The sequence below is a fragment of the Mastigoproctus giganteus genome, chromosome 5, assembly GCF_048544385.1.
Source record: "Mastigoproctus giganteus isolate SK-2022 chromosome 5, ASM4854438v1, whole genome shotgun sequence".
Taxonomy (NCBI): Eukaryota; Metazoa; Arthropoda; class Arachnida; order Uropygi; family Thelyphonidae; genus Mastigoproctus; species Mastigoproctus giganteus.
In genome coordinates this window covers 56,674,380-56,701,249 of record NC_143579.1, presented here as the reverse complement: position 1 = coordinate 56,701,249, position 26,870 = coordinate 56,674,380, and the positions used below count along the sequence as shown (strand labels likewise).

Sequence of the window (26,870 nt, the reverse complement as noted above, 5' to 3'; positions counted from 1 at the left end):
ATCACTTTAAATTAGTGATCTCCCAAATGCAGACAGAGAGAGAGAGAGAGAGAGAGAGATTGAGACTACACATTGAGATTGCCAATTTCAATAATTTCACCACAGTTCAATTTGTCCCTCACCCAATCTATACTTGTGGCAAACCTAACCGTATACTGGAGAGCATGTCAATACGTTTCTCTGAACCAGAGAAACTGCATCATGCCAACAACGTATCACTCACAATGCAACCAGCCACCAGAAACTTGTTTTCCAGGCAATATTCGTTGGATGCTAAGTCAGAGACATTTTGATTTAAGCAAAATCTTAATTTGTAATAAAAATGTGTAGAATGATAGATTTAGCAACTGTTATTTCACTTTATATGTAATATTATTTTGCTCAGAGAATTATATCTTTTTTGGCTCTTAAAAGAGATGTTTTTAGTGTTCATAAGGTGAAATGCCACTAAGGTTATCATCTGCATAATCAGAAGCGTTGGATTCTCCAATATAAATTTCCATGTGTTCAACAGCACCCTGCCAACCTGTCTAATTTCCCATATTGTTTTCCTCTTATTACATTCCGAACATAGTTTGCCCACTGCATAGCTATGACACAATTTATTTCTTCTGTTGTAAGCCATTCTACTTCAGCCTTTGAAAGTGCGGTTTTCACATGCAATGAATCCTTTAATCTGGCTACATACATTTTCAATTGGGTTTAATGTCACTGGGATTTTCTATACAACCACTCTGATATGAAGCATTATCTAAAACGATAATGCTCTTGGCTGAATGTTTGGTAAGAGTTTGTTGACAAACCAATCTTCATAACGTGGACCATTCATTTCTCCATGGCACCTACAGCTCCTTTGGTTCAAAAAATATGACATGCATTGGAGACAAACCCTTTACAACTACCAAGCATGTAATTATTAGTCATAAGCCTTTCCCAGAAGGAGCTTTCAAACCAATAGATAAGCCACTCAAAAATACTTGCTTACCAAACCTTTTCTTTTGTATGCCAATAATTTATCTGGGTTTCATCAGTATAATAAATTGGCCTACCTTCAGAATAATAATGGCAAATATCTCTTAAACTTGTTGACATCACTGTAGAATATTCTCTCAATCGATCAACGGTAACAGCCATTTGAGTTTACAAATTTTAAATCCCAGGTCGTTTATGTTTCGTACTGTGTGTTCATATATATTTGGCAATTTCATTCCAAAAGAAAAATTCATGCATTTTTTCCAAATAGCTGTCAGTGTAATATCACCATACTTTTGCTTTCTTGTCTGGGTTCAGTCTCTGATGGTTGCTTCTTTCCAAGCATTGAGGATGATACTGCTGAAATTCAGCCTTCAATCTTTTTAATAGCACAATCAGAAACACCAGTTTCAAATCTGCAGCCAAAGCAAATATCTCGCTGTGATTTATCACAGATGTCTGATTTTTAACTTGCAGAATACATTCTAGATGGTAACCTTGGCAGAACTTCTTAAAGGTCACATGCTTTCAAAAACTAGTCAACTGAATAGAAGACACCATATTGCTATAACTAGTGAGGAAGTGAATAGCTGATTGGGTAATAAACTATACAGGAAAGCTATAAACATGGATAAGACAAAAGCATTCAGGTCCAATATTTTTAGCACATAATTAATTTTTGATTTAACTTGTATTGAAAGCAGAATTTTGAATCAATATGTTAAAAAACTTTTAGTGGAACTATATTGTTTGCAGATGTATATTTTCTTCCACACCTCTCCAATATAAGATTAGGTTTGCTGCAAGTATAGTTTCCAAGCTCTGTATCCCATATCTTCTCAATTTCTATTCATACGGACAACCTTTTTCTCACTGGATTATTCACTTTTCTTCTTACTCTTTGAAGAAGCTTCATATCTTTAGATGAAATCAGATCAGAGTACAATATTGAGGTCTCATTAGTTCTTAATTCAAATTTCTTGAACCAGATCTTGTGAAAAATTCAAGCTGTAGTTTTTTTCAATTGTCTTGAGATTATCGAAAATACTTTTGCACTTTCTTCCCAAGTAAAGTTAATTTGTTGATCAGAAATTAAAATCCATATAATATCTATATTTTCAATACAATTTCTCTCATTCTCAAACATCCATGTTTGGCACTGCTAATTTTGCAACATCATTATATTTTTATTTATCAGCTACAATTGCTCTTATTGTTGTAGGGTCAAATTGTCATTTGCCCATTTAAAAATGAGCAATGATTTTCAATTTTGTTTCTAAAGTGGATAACACTCTCGGTCTTTCTTATTTAGTTGGGCACTGACTTGGTTGTAAAAATAAAGTTAATAAGAAAAATTTGGTAGAGAACTGGTTCAATGCCATATGCAGCCATAAAGTACTTCCTTACTGAGCAAAAGAACAGAATCTTCTCTTGTTTTAGACTATGACCTTTGCAGAATAAATGCCCATGACAAAGTAAGAATCAAACATCTGATTTAGCCTGTTATAGTAATCAATTTCCAAAATGGAAGTGGAAATTACGAAAACTGTTAGTAAAATAAATTTGCACAATGTTTTTCAACATATTAGCATTCACCCAAAAGTTTTAGTTCGGCCTTGAATTTATTTAAGCTGTCAATTTGCACAACGACAGATGGAGGTTTGTTCCAGCTGCTGGCTAAAGGCAAATTTCCACACATCTATTCTACAACTGTCTTTCCTCAGTTTGAATTTATGCCTCCTCAGGTGTGGAATATGAGCAAGAGGAAGAATTCCATCAGCATTGAGCTTACTCAAACAATTCAAAGCCTTATACATCTCAATCAGATCACATCATAGGTGCCTAATCTTCAGACACTGCAATTTGCAGAACTTAAGCCTTTCTTGGTAACAGCAACCCTTTGGTCCATTCACTAATCTCTTTTCCCTTCTTTGTACTCTTTCTGGCAGCTCTACATCTTGCCTACAATGAGGCCTCCAGACCTGTATGCAGTACTTAAGGTGTGGCCTGACCATTGCCTTATACAAGGGGATAATCACCTCCTCATCCCTGCTAGCAAAGTTCCGATATATCATTGACAAGACCCCACGAGCTACTCTTGCAATTCTCTCAGTACAGAGAGGGGAGCAATTATCTCAGTACAGAGATGTGAAGTACACTGGACTGAAAAGTTTTCAAATGTTGGCATAGCATTTAAAAGAAACAAGAAATCTAAAACAGATTTCTTGTTTCAAGCCAGAAGAGAGAAACAGATTTTCTGTTTGAGCAAGAATAAATGCCTAGAATCAGCAGCTTGCCTGGTATATTTAGAATTGCTTTTACCAGACATTTGCAATTCAGTTCTTTTTCTTGATTTCATAAATTTGTCTTTCAAAACTTTTTGGATCGTGAACAGGATTTGAATGAGGCAGTACCACTCATTGGTGATTGCTTGTTGTACTTTTCAATTTTGTAACTAAAAAAGCTCATATTCCTTTCACCATTTATAACATCTTTAAACGTTCTGAATGACTTGTTGAAGGTTGCGACAGTTCTACCAGCCTAGTTACACATTTAAGCAGACAGCCAACAACTATATACATGCTTCAAAATCTTTTTTATTTCAGTGAAATTCACAAGTTGAAATTATTTAATATCTTTCCCTTTAGCACTTCTTTCTAAATAGTAAATTTCCATTAACCCTAATAACACCAAATGCAACATTTTCATAACGTTTGGTTATAACGTATCTGACACAGAAAACAGAAAGTTTATGGAGCCGCCATCGATATCGACGAAATTGTCACACTTTACTAGTACAAATGCAGACCAGCATTTGGACATTTTAGCAGCAAGTAGCTGACTAATAGCATGTGTTTCACAGATTGTGCGTTTGAGGTTAAGTGGTCATTTGGCGCTTAGTATTTTTTACGATTACTATTAATCCAGCAAAACTGTAGTGTTGATATTTTTTGTATATATCCACAAAACAGTGGTTTCCATAGTGAGGATGTAATATTCGTTGAAAAACATTATATTTCTTGTATATTTCCCCATATATTCTCTATATGTAACAAAATCGTCACGTTCATCTTTAGAACCTACTGAGGCAAATCTACACACGTTGGAGTGTGCTACGTTTTACGGAAAACGGCAGACTTATGAGATAGATGAAAGCAGTACAGACTCAGACAAGGGACTAAATGCTAATTTGGATGAAATTGGTAATTATACATATTTATTCTGATAATTTTGATATGTTACAGTGTAAAGTTTTTATTATATTGATAGTCAGTCAAGCTATTTTGATAACAATATTTATTTTCCCTCTATTATAGGAATTGAGTATATGTCAAATGATTCTGATTTAGATGAATTAGAAGACCTTGTGGTTAGTAATGATAGTGTGAGTGAAGAGGAGCTATAAACTTCAGTTCTTGAAGGTGAAGGAACTAATGAAGCAGCAGTTCTAACACTTACAAGCTCAAAGCCAAATACATCATATAATCAAAGGGAAATTCCTCTCTGGAGACACATTTCAGCAGAGGGCAAAGCTAGACCTACGCCTGAGTGGTTAGGACAAATATAACCTTCTGGGGTAACGAAACGTCCTGTTGAATATTTTAGACATTTTTTCTTGGAAGATATTATTGCCCATATTGTGGACCAATCAAATCTATATGCAATCCAGCAAAATTCAAATAAGAGTCTGGCACTGAGTAGACAGGAGCTTGAGCAATTTTTAGGTACACTGCTTGCGATGTCTATGGTGAAGCTCTCAAATTCACGTTTGTATTGGAAAGGCAAACTAAACTGTCCTATTGTCTCGGAAGTGATGAGCAGAGATAGATGGGAAAATATAAAGTCCAAGATTCACTTCAATGACAATACACAAATACCATTACCTAATGAGGAAACTGATAAATTATTCAAGATCCTTTGATAGATCATTTACAAAAAAAGTTTCAGGAAATTCCAATGTCCCAAATGCTATGAGTGGATGAACAAATAGTTCCATTCAAAGGCAGATCCGGCATAAAAAAGTATGTTCCCAGCAAACCACATAAGTGGGGAACAAATTGTTTGTTCTTTGCAATGAAAAAGGCATCATGTACAACCTTTTCATTTATTCAGAAAAAATTGAACTGGTATCTGGTGAACCCGACTTGGGAGCTAGTTCAAATGTGATACTGAAATTGGCCCAATCAATTCCTGTGGGATTGACTCATTTATTATATTATGACAACTGGTTTACTTCACTTCCATCGATGGTTAATTTAGCAAAGAAAAAAAATATATAGCTTAGGTACCGTAAGAATCAATTGTATGCCTGACATCCCACTAATCAACGACAAAGATTTGATGAAAAGGATCCCATCAAGGAGTGACTGTTCTAGTTGAACACGTTGAAGTACAGCTGGTGAAATGGGCAGATAATCGAGTTGAAAATCTTGTAACTTTTGCATCGGCAGAACCAATGAACAACTGTAAACAATATGACAAAAATGCAAAAAGAATCACAATCTTTTGTGAAAACAATAGTTGGGCAAGAAATTATGGATGTAATCAGTTTATGGATGGATTCACTGATTTCACACTACAGAATTCACACCATGTCAAAGAAATATTACCACAAACTATTTTTTCACTTTATAGATGCGACTGTTGTGAACTCTTGGTTACTTTACCGTAGAGATTGCGAGTCTACAGGTACCAAAAAAGATCACTGTTAATCTGCAAGAATTCAAAATGAGCATTGCTGAAGCCCTTCTTCATGAAGGAAAAAGTAATAAGCCAAGAAAAAGAGGGCTAAGCTCTACTGATGTGGAATTTTCAAAAAAAAAAAAAAAAAGAGGTCCCGGCACCAAAAGTATCCCTGGAGCAGTTATCCGTTTGGATGGTCTTCACCACTATCCTGAGGTCGCAGACAGAGGCAGGTGTAAAAATGTTAATTGCAAGAGTGCCCCAGTATTTTTCTGCAGCAAGTGCAAAGTCCATCTTTGTATCACAATAGCAAATTGATGACTTTTGAGGTTATGATGAATGTCGTGGCGAGATCCAATATTCCTTACATTTCGAGGGTACAGCTCTAAAATGGTGTTCGCAGGCCGGCCGCTAGTTAGTACACCGGACCGAACCTATTGGTAACTCTCTAGGAGGCTTCCGGATCAGCTATAATCTTGCTACCTCTACTCTGCCAGATAGTGACTGGAGGGAGTCCGAGTAGTGTGTAAGGGGGAGCATTGTTGAGGCCACGTTATGTCAAGGATCTGGGTATATTCTTACCATGTGTATGCCATATCCAAAAATTTCATTACTTCATACAGCATGTCCCACCCACTTTTTCTTACTATTGAATACACCATGAATTGTCAAAATAATAGAGCAAGCTTATCTGCGAAAAGATCTAAACCTCCCAAGCACTTCCTAATTAATTTCACAAATATACGTGGTCTCAATTCTAATCTCAATGATGTCCATTTCCACTTGCAGTCTGCCAAACCCCATGTACTTTTTCTGACAGAATCTCAGTTATCGGCTGATTCAACTACTGCTCATCTCAGATGCTCAAATTATTCGCTGTATGATTCCTTTCGCTTCAAAGGTGGTACTTGTGCATATGTCCGTTCTGATATTCCCTGTCAGAGACTTGGAAATTTGGAATCTTCTCTCTTTGATCTTCTCTGGCTTAAAATCTCTCTACCTCATTGTGTCAAATTCATCTGTTGTCTCTACCGTTCTCCCAACTCCACTAATCACTTGAAGCTCTTTGACTTCCTCTCTTTGCAACTTGACTTTCTCCAGTCCAACTTTCCTAACAGTGAGGTAATTTTCCTTGGTGATTTTAATGTTCACAACTCCAGCTGGCTTCCGTTTTCTAGTCACACCGACCCAGCAGGTCGAGATGCTGAGGCTTTTGCAATTACTAATGACCTAGCACAGATTATTCATTTACCTACAAGAATTCCGGACAATCCTAATCATACAGCCAATACGCTTGATCTTTTTCTCACAAACAACCCTTCTAAGTACACAGTTGAAGTGAGAGGTCCTTTAGGCACTTCAGATCACAACTTGGTGATTGTTTCTTCTCCAATGGAGTCTTTATCTCATGGCTATTCCCAACCTTCTGTTGTTTGGCATTACAAGAATGCAAAATGGGATGACCTGCGAGATTTCTTTTCCTTGGTCGGATTACTGTTTCGAAACTTCTGATGTCAACGTTTGTTCAGATCGTGTCAGTGAAATTATTCTTGCAGGAATGGAATCCTTTATCCCACACTCCACTCTAAAATGTCGTCCTTTATCTAAACCTTGGTTTTCCAATAAATGTGCTAAGGCTGTTCAAGAGAAGAATGTTGCATATCGTAATTGGCTTGTTTCTAATTGTTCAGTTTCATTTTCTGCCTAAACCAAAGCTCGCAACAATTGTAAAGCAGTTATTAATCAGTCCAAACTAGAGTTTGAACAGGCTAAGAGTAGAAAACTTGCTTCTTGCCCTAATGGTAGCCGAGCATTCTGGTCTCTTGCCAAAGCTATTGGCCACAACTTTTGCCCATCTCTGCTCCCACCTCTGTCCAAACCAGATGGTTCTGTTGTCACTTCAGCCAAGGATAAAGCTGACCTGCTAGCATCCCATTTTTCTTCCAGCTCACATATTAATGATCTTGGTAAAACACCTCCCACCATTCCCAACACACTCCATTCAATGCCTCCTGTGGTCTTCCGTCAAAAGGATATCAGAAGGATTTTGATGAATCTCGATGCTAAGAAAGCTCCAGGTCCTGATGGTATTTCTCCACTTGTTCTCAAAACCCGTGCTCCTGAACTTACTCCTATTCTTTGCCGCCTTTTTTCACTTTCTTATTCCAAAGGTGTTTTTCCTTCTGCTTGGAAATTTGCTCATATCCAGCCAGTTCCTAAAAAGGGTGACAAATCCCTCCCATTGCAATTACTTCTACTCTTTCTAAAGTAATGGAGAAATCAATTAACCGCCAACTCTTAAACCACCTAGAAACCTTCCATCTGATCAACGATCGCCAGTATGGATTCCGTCAGTGTCGATCCACAGGTGATATTCTGGCTTATGTTACCCATTTATGGACTAATTCAATGGAAAGGTTCGGTGAAACACAGGTAGTTGCTCTTGACATCTCAAAGGCTTTTGATCGTGTTTGGCATAAAGGTCTTCTAAACAAGCTTCCATCTAATGGTTTGCCAACTGTTTTTAGTAATTGGTTATCCAGTTTTCTCTCTGATCGCTCACTGAGGGTGATGGTAGATGGCTCTCTGTCTTCTAACTTCTCCACTAATGCCAGTGTCCTCCAAGGTTCAGTTTTTTCCCCCACTCTTTTCCTCTTGTATATTAATGACCTTCTTCCATTAACTGGAAATCCAATCCATAGTTTTGCCGATGATAGCACATTGCATTCCACTTTCAATTTTGAGAAACCTTGTCCTGCTCAATCAGCTTCAACTTCTCGAAAATCTGCTACCAATTCCTTAAATGCCAATCTTCAGGTAATTCTCCAGTGGGGCAAAGACAACTTAGTTGATTTCAACCCTTCTAAAACTCAGTCTTGTCTTATATCTCGCAAAAAGGATTCTTCTGCTCCTATGCTTATCTTTAGTGACACTCCGATTTCAAAATGATATATCTCTTTTGGGGATTACTCTGACTTCTAATCTCTCTTGGCACAAGCACATTACAAACATTGCTTCCTCTGCATCTAAAAAACTTGGTTTTCTCTTTCGCTCTCGCCGCTGCTTTTCTTCCAAACAGCTGCTCACTCTGTATAAATCGCAAATCCGCCCTGCCATGGAATATTGTTCCCACATCTGGGGTGGTGCCCCCAAAACCTCTCTCAAGCTTCTTGATTCCATTCAGAAGAGGGCAGTTAGGTTAATTAATGATACATCTCTAACAGTCTCTCCACTCGCTTTCTCATAGATGTACTGTTTCTGCTGCATGCCTCTTCTACAGATACTTCCATGGGCACTGTTCTTCTGAATTGGCTTCTATAATTCCTGCTCTCTCTTTCAAAACAGTCCGAACACGTGCCGCCACCAGCCAACATCCATTTACTGTCCAACTTCAAACCCACAGAACCAACTTTTCATCTTCCTCATTTATTCATGCAACTGCTGTTTTCTGGAACAACCTTCCTTCATATGTATTTCCTGAAAATTACAATCTACAGAAGTTCAAGTCCAATGTCAACAAATATCTTCTTTCGTCTTCTCAACCTCCAACCCAAGCACAGTACTAAGTACTATAGGTTCTAATACCTCTCGTGTTTGGGGTTCACATAAAAAAAAAAAAAAAAATTGCTTTGCAAATTTCATAAAAAATAATTATAAATAATAATCATATTTTGTATTACATTATAATTATTTGTAAATAAATTAATTTTTCAGTCCGTTGTTTTTTTTATTAAAAAATTAATGAAATAAGATTAAAAATAATATAGAAATGAACATGCATTTAATTTTTCTATATGCATGTATTATGAATCCAAGGACAAATGTGACGATTTAGTAACAAGAAAAAATTGCAAATTTGACATTTTTTAAATATATTTTAGTTTTTATATGTTAATAACTTGGAAATAAAGAATAAAAAAGTGAAAATTTTTCTTTTTCTTAAAATAAAAATTTAGTTGTTATAGGGATGAATTAAGTATTCATCCACTGTCACAGGAAGGCATGTAGCTTTTCAGAACACTAATAAGATGATAAGCTGATTACCACCAAGTGCTCAATCTTTTCATTTAATACAGTACAATTTCATTTTACAATAACATATGCATTATCAACACTTAAGTGCAAGACAGTTTTCTTGAAGGAATCTCGGATGCTTTCAAGTTGTTCAAAAGATGATGCCCTGTGTCATAACTTGCAGAGTTAATTTCCAATAAAGGCACTAAGAGCAAGCTACTTTTTCTTTTTATTCCTTATTACAAAAGGCCTCTACAACAGGATATAGCTTAGAATCTGATTAGTAACATCTGTAGTGATCAAAAATGGCCCATTTTTCAGAACCATCACTATCTCTTCTTTCTGTTTGTATAATTATGTGTGAATGGCAATTTTGCTTGATTGCAGATCTCTAGTCTGTGTTTCTGCATCTTGGTGTATGTATGGGTAATGAGTGAAAATATGTATGGCATTGTGTGCTTGCTAATGGCTCTCTGTCATGTCCGTGCTGCTGGACATGAGAGATAGCTCTAGTCTGTTTTTGTACACCTTGGAGTATGTATGAATAGTGAGTGAGTGAAAATATGTATGGTAGTGTGTGCTTGTTAATAGCTGTCTGTCACATCTGCATTGCCAGATATGATGGAGATCTCTAGTCTTGTGTTTCTAAATCTTAGTGTATATACGAGTAGTGAGTGAAAAATGTGTGTGACAGTGTGCTTGCTGGCAGGTTTCAATCGCATCCACATTGTTGCACTTGATTGACATGGATTTGCCAAAATATATCCCCTTCCCCCTAATGCATAGAAACAAATGAATGTTTTAATTAAAATTGATTAAATTAAAAGTTTTAATTTTAATTAAAATGGATTAAATATCAAAATTAATCATGTAAACAAAGTGGTATCTGTGATAGTCTAAGTATGCATGGGTGATTGACTATCTCTGATTACATAAGTGTGAGAAAGCATATAGAAGAATGTTTTGCTTGTGTTTGTGATTGTGCATGTATGTGTAAGTAACAAAGTAATTATAAATATTGTTATTATGATCTCATGTGTATATCTATTCAAGTGCAGGGTGAGAAATGTGTCTGCTCAACCTGCAGGGGAAAAAAAATAAAATAAAGGTGATTGTCTAACAAATGCTGTTTAGGTGGCAACTGCATTCTATCTGGCTGAATGATGATGACAAGTTAAAAAAAAAAAAAAAAAAAAAAAAAAATGTACTTATGGGCCAAATATGTGGTGTGTGTGACAGGCCCCCAAATTAGACTGCAGTGGGGGCAACCTATTTGGAGCCCCTGCCATACTGACATCTTGCTCCTTCCCACAACTTTAAGGAAGAAGCACATGTTCTGTGAAAAGGCAAATAAATATTCTGTATGTATGAAAATATCATCACTATGAAATGCAACATCTATTTTTTCATTTCTTTCTATGCACTGCAGATTGTTGTCATGCTTATTTTTTTGCAAACGTCTGATTCTGATTATATTAGGTTTCATGCTGCTTGAAATATCACATCTATATACATTATACAAGTCAAATATGTTACCCTTTTCAGGTTTTACAATACATGGAAAATCTTGCGTATGTCGTTGGAAATTATTCATATTTCTCTGCCACCTTACCGAAAGACCACCACAGACAGCTAGTTTGATAAAAAAGAAGCAGAAATTTGCGAACAAAAAAAAAAAAAAAAATCAATTTTTTTTTTTTGTGAAAAGAACAGATGGAAGAACTTTGTCACCAACTATATTATGATGGTGAGAGATTCAGATGATTTGATAAAGAATAATGGCTAGAGTATTAAAGTAAATAAGTAAAAAACTAAATGGGTTTTATACTACTTAGGCTGGCAATATTCATTCTGCACGCACAATTTTTTGCAAAGTGCTGATCTCGCAATTGATCAGCACTTTGCATGAAAAATTCAATGATTCGTCACTCGCATAACTGGCTTTGTGCATACTCTTAATCATCACAGTGAAAGCTTTCAGTGAGCAAATCATTCAACATCGCAAGTCTTTCAAACTGGTTTGTTTTTGATTGTGCTAAAGGTTGACAGAGGAAATTGCCCAAGGCAACCTAGTGAATGCTTTTGAGCTGCCAACTATTGCTTACAGTGCTATCACTTCAAATGCAATCAATGCTGCCACTTTAGCATGATCAGCACATTGCACAAAGCCATGCAAGTGTGAGTGCAGCCTTAGAATTTGATAGTTAATGTACCATTTTTCAAATTTTAAAATTCCGAATGGTAGTACGAGTTTATTAAATCTAAATATGCATGCAAAAATCCTACACACCAAAATATTAAATGCACAAAAGTAAAATTCACAGCAGAACTATTTTTTAATTCGACATATTTCAATTTCTAAAACACTGAAGTACTAAATTGTTTGGAAGTATATGCCAATCTTAGTTTTCTTTCATTTTTTTTATTATTATGACAAGTGTATGCTTTAAACAACAATTTGCAGCATAAAAAACTAAATTCAAAATTATTGCTATATTATATATCTGTAGCACAACACTAGTACACTGTATACTGCTAATGGTATAATGATTTTAAAGTACTGTTAATCACCATAGTCAGGAAAAGTGTATATTTCTAGTCAAAAAAACCACAATGCAGTTTGCTGTTGAAGATTCAAAAGCAATATTAAGTGCATCTCAAATAATCTGGCACCAAAAGTTTTTCAGCTTTAATAGTTCAATAGGTTAAGTAACAGATTAAATGCTCACACACCCACCCACAAGAACTCTAGACTTGGTTTAAAAGTGCAAAAATGAGTAATATTTCAAGTACAAATATAATTAGCAAAGCAAATCCATTTTATAGGGAAGGATATCTTATGCACTTTTCATCATCTCAAACTCCAAATAAATGAAGTTTAAGATGGAAAGATTAAAATAATGTTAACCACAAGGAATTCTGGATACGTATCATTTAGTGATATTTCATAATTAGCCAATAAGAAATACAAATTCAATTTAATGGCACAGAGAAAACTTTTGACATGCATGCATTGGGAAAGTTCTGGGTGAAGGAGAAGACACACCAAATATTTTATTGTTAAATATCTCACTAATGCTTGCTGTTTTAATGAGTACAGAATATATCAAACAATGTATTCCAAAATAAAAAAGGAGGGCTTCAAGTATAGTGAAAAAAAGTATGTATCCTATAAGGATAAATAGAGAAGTCTTAACTATAATTTAATTTTAAGGAGGGTGGCCAATAATATATTTTTTAATCTATAAATTTACAAAAATCAATATTTTATATTGAGCACTTCTGTTTCTGATAGCGCACAGCGGAAGAGAAAAACACAAACTGTTGGTAAAACTTGAATGGTAATATTCAGTGATAGTTTAAGCCCATCATAAAAGGGAAATTAGTGATAATTTATCAAGACAATAATGCAACATGCTAGAGCTGGATTTAAAACCAGATACAAAAAATTGCATATATCTGCCTTCTACAAACTTCCTTTAACTATCTTTATTTCTTAATTAAAAAATAAAAATATGGTATAATTATTAGAAGTACAGAATTGGTAGATAAATGACCACTAAAAATTGTGATTAAATCTGGTTTTTCTTTCAAGGAACCCACAACAAAATTGAAATTGAAAATAATTACTTTGGAAAATTAACATGGTTGGAAAGGCGTGGCACTTAGTGCTATATATTGTATTTGATGTGTAAATCATATTTTAGTCACTTTAACGGTTCATGTAATGTTTTGAACGATACCTGAATACTTGTCTGTTCTGTCATCCAGCAGGATGCTTGATTACTTGACAACCATGTTTCAAATGAATGAAGCTGTGTCTTGACTTGTCTATTTTTACTCTGTATCGGGACTTGAACACAAAAAAATATGCTTTAGCTGACAACTTGATACCAAAGAAGATGTATAATCAACCTGTACTATACTCAAGGTGTACTTGACCGGTCCCTTTTAACATGGAACTGGCACTTGCTTGAATATCTATAGAAGTTCGAAGGACTTGTATATGACTTCTATCGCTTGCACTCTTTGCTTGGACCTTTAACTTTTTGATTACTGTATATCCACTATTAACTTGCCACTTGTAATCTTGGCTCTCAAGTCTAACAAAATTAGAAATAACACTGTTAATATTATTTATTACTTATCACTTAGAAAATAGCAAAAGAATGTGCACTATGATCACTACCAGTTACTGACAATAAGTATGCACTACTTGTTTCGAAGAAGCATTCGAATCAATTCCTGCTTCTCAAATTATTTCCCAAGAAATCCATCAGTTTATATAATATTTTGTCCACTATCCATAACAGTTCTTAAATAGCAGAGTGCTTATATAAATTATTTTTTAAGCTAAATTTACCTCAACTTATATCAAGAACAACTATTGTTTTGCAGTACTTAAGTGATATATATCACATAAAATTTAAACTGGAAAAGTTGTTTTAACCTTTAGGAATTCGTGTATCATGCACTGAATAGCATAAAATCAATAAGAAAATTTGTAATTACTAAACAGCAAGGCACATAAAATATCACATTTGTGTATACTTTTTTGAGCTCCAAAACACTGACATTACCCAGAGTATGCAATCATGAAAAAATGGAGTTTTGTCACGGAAAGGAGAATATTTCTTCAGTAATGTCAGTGATTATTATTCTGTACATTTTAGTATTCTATTGCATTTAGAACATTTGATTTTGCATAAACTATGCAAATATACTGCACCAGATTAATGTGGGAAGTTATAGTCCATTTCCATTTTCAAAATTAATTACTCAAAAAAATAGGTCACAACAAAACATGTTTATTGCACTGTAATCAGTATATGTAGGGTTTTTTTTTTTTTTAACAATAAGCAAATAGTTAAAATCTAGGCCACTTGAAGTGCAATGTTATTTAGAAAAAAAATATATATATATTTTTTAAATTAAAATTTATAGCACGAATATATTCATTGACTATTAGTAAAAATACAATACTGGTAGGGAACGATCTGTGCAAATGCAAGATAACAATGATCCACGATCATCTGTGTATTAAGTAATAATTACTTATCTGAATGACATTTTTAATTGTGAGATCAGCACCAGGAGAGTGTTCTTGAGAAACAAGATCATTCCTAGTGATGACTTACAGGCTAATGATCAATTTACATGTATGACTGAATGTTTTCCTTCAATGCGGAAAAGGGCTGCACTGAAGGTTATTCTCAAGAACTCAAAGAAGCCAGTAGAGCCCAGTTGATACATTGCTTTGTTGCCTATTATGGGTAAGATCCTTGAGAGATGTAGTCATTCACTTTATACAGAATTACGATGTTAGTAATCTCAGATCTAATAAGCAATATGACGTTAAAAAAGGTAGTTCAACAAAGGATGCTGAACAGCCTTTTTAAAGTTTTATATGCAAGGCGATAAGCCTTGTCCACAAATATTCAGAACAGTATATGCTGGGCTTGTTCACAGATCTTAAAGGTACACTCGTTACTCGTGCTGGTTCTACTACCAATGCAGAATATCCTCTGCAGTGGTAGCAGAACCAGCCTTTGTCCAAGGAATTTCTAATCTCTATCTTGAAAAGTTATTTCTCAAACAATTATGATTAGGACCAGTAATGCTGAGGAAACACACCATGGAGTTCAAGTGTTCAGGGTCAATCCTGGTGCAATTTCATACAACACATAGTTCTAGATTAATTTTTGGCACATGACATAAGACAACAGACGCAACTGGAAGGATGTGCTTCTGCTGTGTTGGCATAGCTTGGGTGGGCTGTCTACATAAGCTGGCCCTATCTAAATCTAAAAATCCTGTAATGTTACTTAAACATCAAATGTAGTTTTTCATGGAGATTTTTCTATTAAGTATGTGTAAAATCAAGTATGACCTCACACACATATCACCAGCGCTTGTGCTTGGAAGAATGCCTTTTTCATTGAGCATGTCAAATTGAAGAATAAAATCAAGACCTTGTATGCTGGACTCCACAGTGTTATTAGGTAGAGTTGAAGTATTAGAGACAGAGCCCTTAATTTATTATGTGAATGCATTTTTGTACTGCTGTATGACTCTAGAGACTGGTCTCAAGAATTTCTAATCATTATTAAGAGATTTGATGTCTGCTCAGAGGTTTGCTCTTCTGGCATAACTTGGGCTTTCTGTAGGGTTTTGACTGCTGTGTTAACATAATATCTGGGAAGTTGCCAGCAGACCTTGTCCTGTGCTGGCTTCATATATGGTGTCAGAAGAAGTCTGCAATGAATGCCCAGTTGATGGGGCAGTTTATCTAGGTAATTTTACAACTGAGCAGAGGCATATCAGTGGCAAATTATCAAACCTACAGTAAAAATGCTTGCTGCAATAAATTTGAGAAAGGAAAAGAAAGGAATGTGTTCAAGAATTGATTGGCATATGGCCTTTGGCTCAGGTTGTCACTTGTGATAAAGTCAATTCAAATGATGTGCTCTAGGAAATACAAGTCACACGAGATATATGGTAAGCACTAGATAATCTCAACAAATCCGATAGAATTGTTATTGTTGAAACTCATCAATTCTTTACATCACTTCTGATGCTGATGGATGACCACTTCCAAGCTTAAGAGGTAGATAGCCTTTCAAAATGCCCTACAATATTAAATACAGTTCTTGAACAGGTAAACCTTCACACATTTTCTCCTTTTCAACACTCTAAGGCCTGAAATAATTATTGCCATTTTTGTAATGAACTTCAAATAAGTGTTTTATTTAAATAAAATTTTAAAAACACTGAAAATATATTTATCTTTAGGCAACATTTTCTTGATGACAAAAGAATAAGATATGTTGAGCAAATGCTCATTCCCCAATTCCAAAATATTTTTACCATTTAAAAAGCATCCTACATATATTGATTACAATGTAAAGAAACAATTTTTCAACATGACTATAATATAAGTTTTGAGTTTGGTTATATTTAAAGGTGGAAAAGGACTTTATAACCACCCTGTGTTATTCTGTATGCTTTCATATGTTCTGATTAAATTAACCATTGCAAGTGAAAGGAGACTGCAGTGCCCAAAAAGTTCCTCCTACTACTCATTTATCCCACAGATTATGTAGCATGCCTATAATTCCCACTCATCAGATTTGGCAATGGAACTATTTTAGGTAATTTTATAAATGAGCAATGCTTTAGGCTATGAGGTGGGGTTAGTTTTCAAGGATATAATGCTCTACAATATCATTTGGCATGGAATTTCAGTCAAAAGGACAATGATTGCTTGAGAATTGTGTCCATAATACTATAAACTGTTAAAGAGTTAGTAGTATGGATTACTGCTGAAGCAATAATCATATCAAATCACACTAATAACTAAGCCACAAGGTAAAATATTATATGCTGCTTATGTTTTAAGACAAGTTTATTTACAGAATGAAAAACAAAGATCTCTACAACTCCAAAGACTAATTAATTTAGCCCCACCTGAAAAGGTCTCATGAGTTCTGCCTATCATTGAGATTCAAACCAGTACCTTTGTAAACAGATGACAAGTGATAAACTGACTATTTTTGTCTATTAATGTTCAATTACAAGTTCCACATTTAAATGTGAGTCTACCTCAAATGCCTCATAACAGTACTATTACTGCAGGATAATTTAAAAAATCATAATTCAAAACTGTAGACATCTACTTAATAAATAAGGCTTATTTGCAAAACAAGTCGGGCATAATTTTATATCTAACTTTCTCAACATTTACAAAAAACAAACTGGAAGTCATTTTAAGCTGAAAGTGACTTGTCACTCATACCTCAAACTGCTTATGGATGATGTGGATTTGTGAGAGTTTGGAAATTACCAAAGTAAATGTTTGCAATTCATACATACAGTCTTGTTAATGCAAATGCTAAAATATTCCATTTCATGCAATCACTGGAAACTGCCTGAAGAGATAAACACTAAGTACAACCTGTTTTAAAGAAATTTCTTCACGCAGGATTTCTCAATCATTTGCAGAAGGGTTTGGAAAAGTTCAGAAACCCTGTCTTAAAGAATCCACCAAACTTTGATTTGCCAAAGAGTCTCATTAAAATTTAAAGAAAATCTCCAACTTGCAAATGCCCCATGATCCTAAAGTGAATGCTTGTCAAAAATTAAATCAAATTTTTGAAATATTAGAGCTGAAAGACAATGTCATTAAAAATGCAGGTATTGGTCACTGGGATAAATGACCACTTTAAAGCTGCATAGTTTATACGGTTGAGGTAAAAATTAAACTTCTAAATTTACTAAACTTTAAACATAACCAACCAAGCCCAATAAACACAAGATTAATAAAGTAGTTGAAGTGTTCTATCTAGCTCAGCATTAGAAATGTTTTCAACATGGCTTCTACAAACTTATAAAAGCAAATATTAACTTCTAAAAAAAAGATATAGAGGTAACCCTTGTATAACATGGTTATTAGGTTCTTGTAAAATGTCATGCTGCCAGGCAGGCACTTGACTCACCCGGCTAGCCCGGTCGGCTCGTGTATCTTCTGCTCTCTTTAAAAAATCAGTAATCTGGGTTTGTTTGCTTTTGTTTGATAAATCTTTGTGAATTTTATCGTATGGAATTAAGCATTTCTGAAGCTCCCTTTTGAACTTTGGGCTCCTTTCATTCAAGAATCTGCATTCAAAAAATAAGATTCTAGTTGCTCAGCTAATTTTAAAAGCAAATATTAACGCAAATATAAGGCAAAGATTATGCCTTCCCCTATACTTTTTAGTGTACAATTTGGAAGTTTAGAACTTTCATTTGCGATATCATCATCAGAATTGATCTGATTTTACCCGATGCCATTTGCACCAAATCCACTATGCAGGCTTCGTTTTCTACCAGTAATTCTTGAACGTCTTCAATAATCATATCTTTTTTTAATTTTTTTATGAGCATCTATAAATTGTGTGTCCTGAGGTCGATTTTCTGTTTTTCTGGACAAAAAACCATGCTACCCTCACCCGATTAACTCAGCCATTTTGTGAAAAAGACCCATAAAAATTCCTCCCTTCATCGATGGGATTCAAACTCTGGTCTTTTCCAGCCGGTGTTTGGTTGGAGGGAGATTCTATCAACTGTGCTACAGTGCCACAAGGCTTCAGTAGTCATATCATCAAACCTTCCCCTCCTACCGACATAGCAAGTTCTACTATCGCACTGATTCCGTTTTCTGCCCGTTCAATCATTTCCTGAATGAACTGACTCTGGCCATACATTTTTCCACACGCATTTAACATTGATGGTTTTACTACTTTCTGCGATAAAGCTACGATTCTGATACAGTCCACAATTGAAAAATGTTCCCATGCCTCCATTACTTCAATAGATTCGGAATCAATTTTTTACAAAATCCATTGTAAAAATTTTCTGATGGAATGAGTTTTAAAAGTGGATATAATGCCTTGATCTAACAGTTGAATGAAAGAAGTTGTATTAACCCAGTACAACTGTGGCGGTAGGAACATAACCTAACACGGCAATTCCCTATAAAATAAAATAATAAAATACAGGGATTTCTCATAAATTTTTTTTCTAACTAGCGAGTCAACAGAGGGGATTCAAAAAGAGTGGAAACATTGAAAAATTACGCCCAACATAATAGCAGGGTTTTCCCAGCACAAAAGCTCAAAAATACCCCATTATACAAGGTTTACCGAAATTCTCTAATCATGTTAGAGCAAAACCGTGTATATAAGTACCGTGTTGTGCGAGGATTGCTGTAATTTATCAATCGTGCCAGAGTGAAACCATGTTGTAGAAAGTACCAGGTTATACGGGGGTTGCCTGTATATATAATCTTTCAATTTTATTCTTTCAGACCCTGATTAGAAAATCACACACACAATAAGTTAGGAAAATTAAAATTACTGCCTTCAGATATTTTAATGTAGTACAAGCTTTTAAAAAAAATGTGTATTTGCAAGTAAAAAATTTCAATATGTATTATTTTTGATGTCAGAAGTGACTTACATTTGGAAGTCATTTAGATTTATATATTAATTTAGAGAGATTGTTACCATCACTGGATGTATTTGAATTCAATATTACATTTCAAAGAACTTGTTTTCATCAGCATAACAACATGAGCTATCAATGCATATTTTATTCAAAGGGCACCATTCAAAAACTTCAGACTGAGGTCTCATAAGCAAAACATTCTTTAATCACTGACTTGAAGTATTTCAGACTGCAGAAAGTTTTTAAATTAGTTTTCACTTTTTTCCCCATTTGATAGGTGGGCCTTTCAGTATCTTCAAGTCAGATTATGGGCTACATCTGGTAGTAATGACCAATAAAATTAGAGAAAAATGTAATTGCAGCTAAGTATTTTTTTTTTTTTTGTTTTCAATAGAAGAAAGATGCAGGACATCTTTCTTCAATGGAAGAAAGATGTCCTGCAATTAAAAGTAACCACACAATAGTAAGACCAACTATGAAATGGTTATCTTCGAGAAGCTTTTTGATAGTGGAAAACTTACTATCGTAAAAATATTAAGTTTTTAGAAAAGCAATGTTTCACTACACTGCAAATTGTACTTGGCCTAACACAATGGGGTAATGTGAGGGATATCACAAACTCTCCCATGTCACCTGTTTAAACAAACTGAACATAAAAAAATATATATATATATATATTAAAAAAAAAGAAAAGAAAAGAAAAAAGCAACATGCATGACATCCCCCCCCCCTCATACTATAGTCACATTTTACTAAATCATGTATTAGTGAATCATTTAAATATTTTCCAAATTAAATGTGTAGGTTTTTCATATGTAATGCACAATATACTTGTAAAATGCTTATAAAATAATACAGAAAACTGACACTTACTAACCAAAAATGCCAGTGAGATTGCACAACCTGCAAGTCCAAAAAATGTCAGTGATTAAGAATACAGTTTGCAAAAGAGAACTGGCCTCTTGCAACACTTCATTATGAAAGTTTCAAATTCAGCTACTAACAAGCTTAACAATAATCATAATAAATAAAAGATATATTATAATGTTAGTATTTATATGTGCAAAATTTTTTTAATAAAATCTAATCTAATAACACATAATGCTAAGTATACTTCAAAAACACTTTTGAATTGAGGCTACTGAATAACAAATTCAGTCACAATCTAAAATCAAAATTTGTTATATATTAACACAATCTGTTCTGCAAAATTTTACTTCTTTATTTTCAAATTTAAGAATCTGCTTTTCCGACTAATAAAATGAAAACTTGCCCCAATTTCAAATAAATAAAATTGTGATTTCCAAACTTAAATGAGAATTTTTCTTTTCATAGCTTCACAACTATTTTTCATATCGGTTAAGTTCAAACAGCAATTTATCCTGTAAATCATGCTTGCTACCCCTGGTAGCAAGCATTCACAACTTAATGACTGGCAAACACCTTTACAACTATGTCTTGACCCTCCAACAATGCCTTCCCCTCCATGTGGGAAAGTCTTGGTACTCACCTCAGCTTTGTACTTCCTGTACACATCCACACAACGTTTCATTTTTATTTTAAATTTAATCTAATAACCAGAGCTCATGGCTAAAATTACACACTGGAACCGATATCTTCCTATTTATACAGAATTAAAGACAAATAAACAAATATGAACATACTAACCTCAAAAAGCACCTCTTTAAAACAAGACTTTTCATTTGTTTATATAACTTTTTTTTTGTCAAATCATTATAACAGCCTGGAGCATTTTCTGATAACTCGTGGAAAAAAACAGAATTTGATCTTTAGGGCCCCAAAGTTATGCACAAATAAAATGTCTTGCAGATAGATGTTTGAAGGACCACAGACTACATCTCTGAGGCTTTAACGGAAGTCAACATCTACTAACAAACCAAAAGTTAATATTTGCTATGAATCACATTCTGATCTATTATGAGAAAGAACCCTCCCCAGAAAAAATAAAATAAAAATAGCCACCCCAGAAGGAATAAGTTCAAAACCCAGCCCCACATAGGTAAGAATTTCTGTCTGCAATGCTAGAAGATTGAAAGACACCAAACTCCATGTGCCTGAACGAAGATCTCTCAATACTTTTTAGGTACGGGAAAAAGATCACATGATACAAGACAATATTTTCTTGCACTAATTTTGGAGGAAGGGAGAGATAAATATTAACTTTCCCCCCCAAGGTACCATTATGCAACTATTAGTACACAGGTTGGGAATCACTACTTATGAAAGTGAGTTACATTAATTCACCAATATACAAAAACTACATGTAGAGAGATCTGATGAAGTACCTTTTCAGATAAGAAATAATGCTGTGATGTATGCGTAGCACTGAGTGCTATTAGAATGCATTACAACCACCAGCATTGGAATTCATTAAGACCAAACCATTTTAATTCACTAAAACAATTAGTATTTAATTTTTAATACTCTACAAAATTGTTCAAGGAATCACAACAAAATATGACAAGGCAAACTTTAGAAATAGTGAATATCCACTGTTTTGGCTTAATTTTGGGTATAGTAAAAATATATATATATTTTTTATTCTACACATAACAGTCTGAATACCTCAGAGAAAGAACACTAATAACCAATTAGGAAAACAAAATAAGGTTCAATTGAAATTTCAAAATATTACGTGCACATTATGATACTTAATTTATATTGTGTAAACTTAAAATAATCCCTTCAAATACTAACCTTAAATTTTTCACCCCAATATGTAGACAGCATGTACAGAAAACTATTATGTAGTGTAATACTCAGTAAATAAAATTTTATTGAGGTATAAAATAACATTAACAAAAAAAAAAAGGATATTGAACATAAGCAAAACCTCGGGATCTATGGGTATAGTAGTCCAAGGGTATGTAGACATCACTTAAAGGACCATATTTACCAAAAAGGCTTCTCATTTCCTCGGGTCTAAACCAAATACAATACTTGTGTTATACAAATACGCCCACACTACTTTAGCATGCACCCATGCACGCGTGCACACACACACACACACACACACACACATCACAGTAACATTTTTTTATCCCATTATTAGTCAACATTAAGTAAATATTCTGTTCCTAAAAGTTATGCAAAAAACATTTCATGAAAACTGAATTTTACTCAGAAACGAAACTCATATTCGCCATTCAGTAGATCAGAGATAATCATAATTTTAATACCTACAAAACTGTCTTTGTTATAAGTTCCTAACCTATTTATTTTGTTAAAATTAGAGCTCATGAGCATTCATTAAAGAAATAACTTGTAAATATTACTGATTAATTTGCTTAATATTAATAAAGCAAAAGTTTAAAGAAAGGAAACTATAACCATTAAGTTTGGAAAGAAAAGGATCTCTTTAATCCTACAGATGTAAAGCATATAGAAATCATTCCACTAATCATTTACACAGAACACGGCTGTGATTACTTCCATCCCACCTGCTACCATTTGCCTTCACTTCTAAACAATCAATGCATATTTAGTTCAAGGAGTAAGTCATATTGCTATTTTAGACATATAAAAGTCATTGTTTCACCTTGTGTTATTTTAGTGGTGAATTTCATGGTTATTTATACCAATGTCAGAGATAATGCAAGGGATACTAATATCCTTGACCTGGTCCTCACCAAGGGCAAGTTGTATCAAAACTATTGCAGAATATCAACCAATAACAGGTCATAAAATGGGTTGTGCTGAAATAAATTATGGGTCAAATTGTGAAAGCTGTGGCTTAATTTGGTGCTTCCCCCTCCATGACAGATTAAAGATTTCCTGGACTCTGTGGGATGACATCTTTATGGATACAAGTTCATTATTGGAAAATCTTTAAGGAAATTATCCTAGACACAATAAACACAATTCCAGCAGAAGTACACCACTCCCCGGTTATATTGCTGGGTTTAGGGAGACGGGTTGTGACCCATGTTATAAGACAAACGCGCTTATAACCAATGCCTACAAAATGTTCTCTAATTCATTGATTCTCACTCCAAATGTAAACCGAATATATATGCGAGTGAAATCCAACCATATTTGCGATGTTAACCGTGCTCTATTCTGTGCATTAATTTTTTTTTAATCCCACCTGCAAAAGACCAAAAAAATCCACTTGGGAAAGGTTAATACTAATGTGTGAACATACAAATTTTTAAAAAATTATTTATTTTCACAAAAAACATGTAGCGATAGATAATTATAAAAAATTCAAGGAATTTATCTGATCACTTCTTTAAAGTCTAATTTTTTTTGTTGCTTTTTACGGGAGAATCACTTTTGCAAGATCATATTTTATATACATTAAGTCACTGGCTCTGCCATCAAATCCCCCAATTGTTTTTTCAGTCACTTCTAATAGAGATAGAAGACTGAAATTTTGTATATATTCCTAACTCACATGACAATGCATTCTACCAAATTTGAACCAAATCTTTCAAGCGGTGCACCATGCAGCCATTGCATGTCATATATTGGCTACCTGGATTTCGGACCTTTTCCCCACTTCTTCTAATCTTATATGATTAGAAGGGTGTAATTTTGTAAACAATCTCTTTTGACGTAATCATACTTTATTATTTATAAAAAAAATGTATTAAAATTTCTATTCATAAAAAATAATATAAAAAACAAGTTTTTCAAAAATATACCTTAATTCCGATAAAAAGTTGTGGTCTTTACCCTGCAACATAAAATGCCTCATTTTAAAAAACAGTAAAGGCCACAACTTATAATTTATCGGAATTAAGGTATATTTTTGAAAAACTTTTTTTATATATTTTGTAAAGACACTAATTGCAAAATCTTTACTTGCTCAACCTCCTGCTGTGCCTCTAACCACCTAATCACAGTCTCTAAGCCTTGTACTGCTTCCTGATCTGTGGGAACTTCAACAGGCTGCTCTTCTAGTTCTTCTGCTTCCCCATCACTTCCATCAGCCCTTTTCGCGTTCGGTGATGTTTTCAACGATGTTTTCGTCAGTTAATAAGTTACACACTAATTCTTCATTGTCATTGTCAACCCACTGATCGTGAGTTCCTGTTCCTCATGAGTATCTTTAACTGCCTGTATATCACAATGCACAGCAATTTGTCCAATGTTTTGCTCTTTATCAGTCAGTTTGATTCACAGCTTGAGCTGTTCACAGTTTGAGAACAGCTGATCTCCATCAGCTGTTCTCAGAAAACCACTTTTTCTCCAACAATTTTTGAATTGTATCTTCCGAAATACTCTCCCAAGCAAGACCAATTTTGTATGCTACTTCCTTTAAATTTAACATCATGATGGAGGACAGCAAATATAAAAGTAGTTCATGCCTGTAATTTACCTTAAAATTATAAATGATTCTTTGATCAAAGGGGCTGTATTAATGCTGTGGTATTTTTTGGTAAATACATGGCCTGAATCTTTCCATCTTTGGAAATAAGACTGTCAGCAGGTGGGTGTGCTAGACAATTATCTAAAAACAGCAATGTTTTTGGTTCAATGCATATTTTTCTCAAATGCTGTTGCACTGATGGCATAAATGTTTCGGGGAACCAGGTCAAAAATAAATTTCAGTCATCCATGTTTTTGAGCTGCTCACGTATTCTACAGGGAGATGTTTTCGGTTGATGGATTTAAAACATCGCAGATTCTGACTTTTCCCAATTACCACAGGAGGCAGCTTATGGGTTCCTGTTTTATTCAAGCACAACAATAGTGACACAATCCTTACTTAACTTCAATCCTGCTTTGTTCTGAGCTGACTTTAAATCCAAATATTTCGTTGGTAACATTCTGTAAAACAGTACAGACTCATCACAATTGTAGTTGCTCATCACATAAACCTTCACACAAATTAAGACACTAATAAATTGTTTTGCACTATCTGTATCTGATGATTTTGCTTCAATGCTAATTGTTCTTTCCCCAATTCCACGACGTTTCTGCCGACACCATAGCTATCCATCACTGGCAGAAAATTCACCATCAAGCTCCAAGTCTTGAAAAACCTTCTCCACTTGCATCTTCAGAATGGGACCCAACAGTGGAAATCCTAAACTGTGTTTCTGAATGAACCACGTGTATAAACAATTATCCACTGCCTCGTTTTTGCAGTCTTGATTTCTTCCTTTCCAGTCCTGGGGTTTTGTCCAACTTATCCAAGAAGGAACATAGTCTTCCTTCTCCTGCAATCCATCCTCGTATGTTCCCTCCGGAATACCCGACTCCCGTTTTATTTGTGCTTTCAAGACCCCACTTTTTACTCGTTCGATTACAGTCAGCTTTTCCTTGGTGTACAACTTTCTTTTATTAAAGTTTGCCATAACCCTGAAATCAATTTTAATTTGTTATGAACAATAGCTACATCTGTAAAGCTCGCAAAAATGTAAAAAAAAAAAAAAAAAAAAAAAAAAAAAATCACCAATACATACCGAACAGTCGCAAAAAACAACTGGCACAGGTAGGTCTCGAACTACGGAAAGACGATTGATACTAACTGCAAAGGCTGAAACAACCTCATCTTTCGAATGCACTGCTCCCACCTGACTCATTTTTGGGAGAACCGTTCTTTTGTATTGAAGGAGATGAGCAAATCGTGCGACTCAAGTTATGGGTGTAATGGTTAGTGACCGTGAAGATTAGCAAATCCTGCCACTCAAGGAAAGGGTAAGGTAGGACAGGATACCATCGCAAGAACTCGAACTGAGCAGGAATTTCTTTGTTCAATAAACATCCTTTTTGCTTCTTAATTCGGCGGGAGGGTAAAGGTCCCTGGGATTTCCGAGAACCCCCACTTTTTCACTGTCTCACACACACTGGGCCATTTGAGTGGGGGAGCCTCCTGCAGTGCAAGGTTTGCAAAAGAACGTTAATATTTTTCTCGGAATTTTTTTCCAATAGCAATAAGACATGCTGTATAAACGATGGAGTTATATCCAGGGAGCGGTGTACTGCAAAAGACTGTCACCAAAACCAATGACAAGGCTAACTGAGCAAAACAAACAGCATAGGATAGTTAAGAGGCTATCATGTGACCAATTCATATGTAAATTTTAAGAAAATACAAAACAAATCACCTAATAGTGAAACCAGAGTATGAGAAATCATCACCTAACAGAGCTAAATGAAGAAAAGGAGTTCTGCTTATATGTAAATACAAAAAAAGGAGAGGGAATCAGGTAAGTCACTCATAAGATGAAAGCAGTAGAATCTAA

The 26,870-nt window shown here is 34.6% G+C and overlaps 1 protein-coding gene across 4 annotated transcripts in view; it reads right to left on the bottom strand.

Annotated features, from left to right (window-relative positions):
• Nucleotides 1-26,870, bottom strand: part of LOC150085413 (serine/arginine-rich splicing factor 10-like) — a 129,545-nt gene that overhangs the window by 68,828 nt on the left and 33,847 nt on the right. Inside the window, exon 2 of one of the 4 annotated variants that reach the window (XM_090373211.1) lies at nt 22,492-22,596. The exons of the other annotated variants lie outside the window; for them this stretch is intronic. Within the exon in view, the coding sequence (XP_090229337.1) occupies nt 22,492-22,596 (105 nt within the window). The remainder of the gene's footprint in view (nt 1-22,491; nt 22,597-26,870) is intronic. 4 annotated transcript variants of the gene reach the window in all.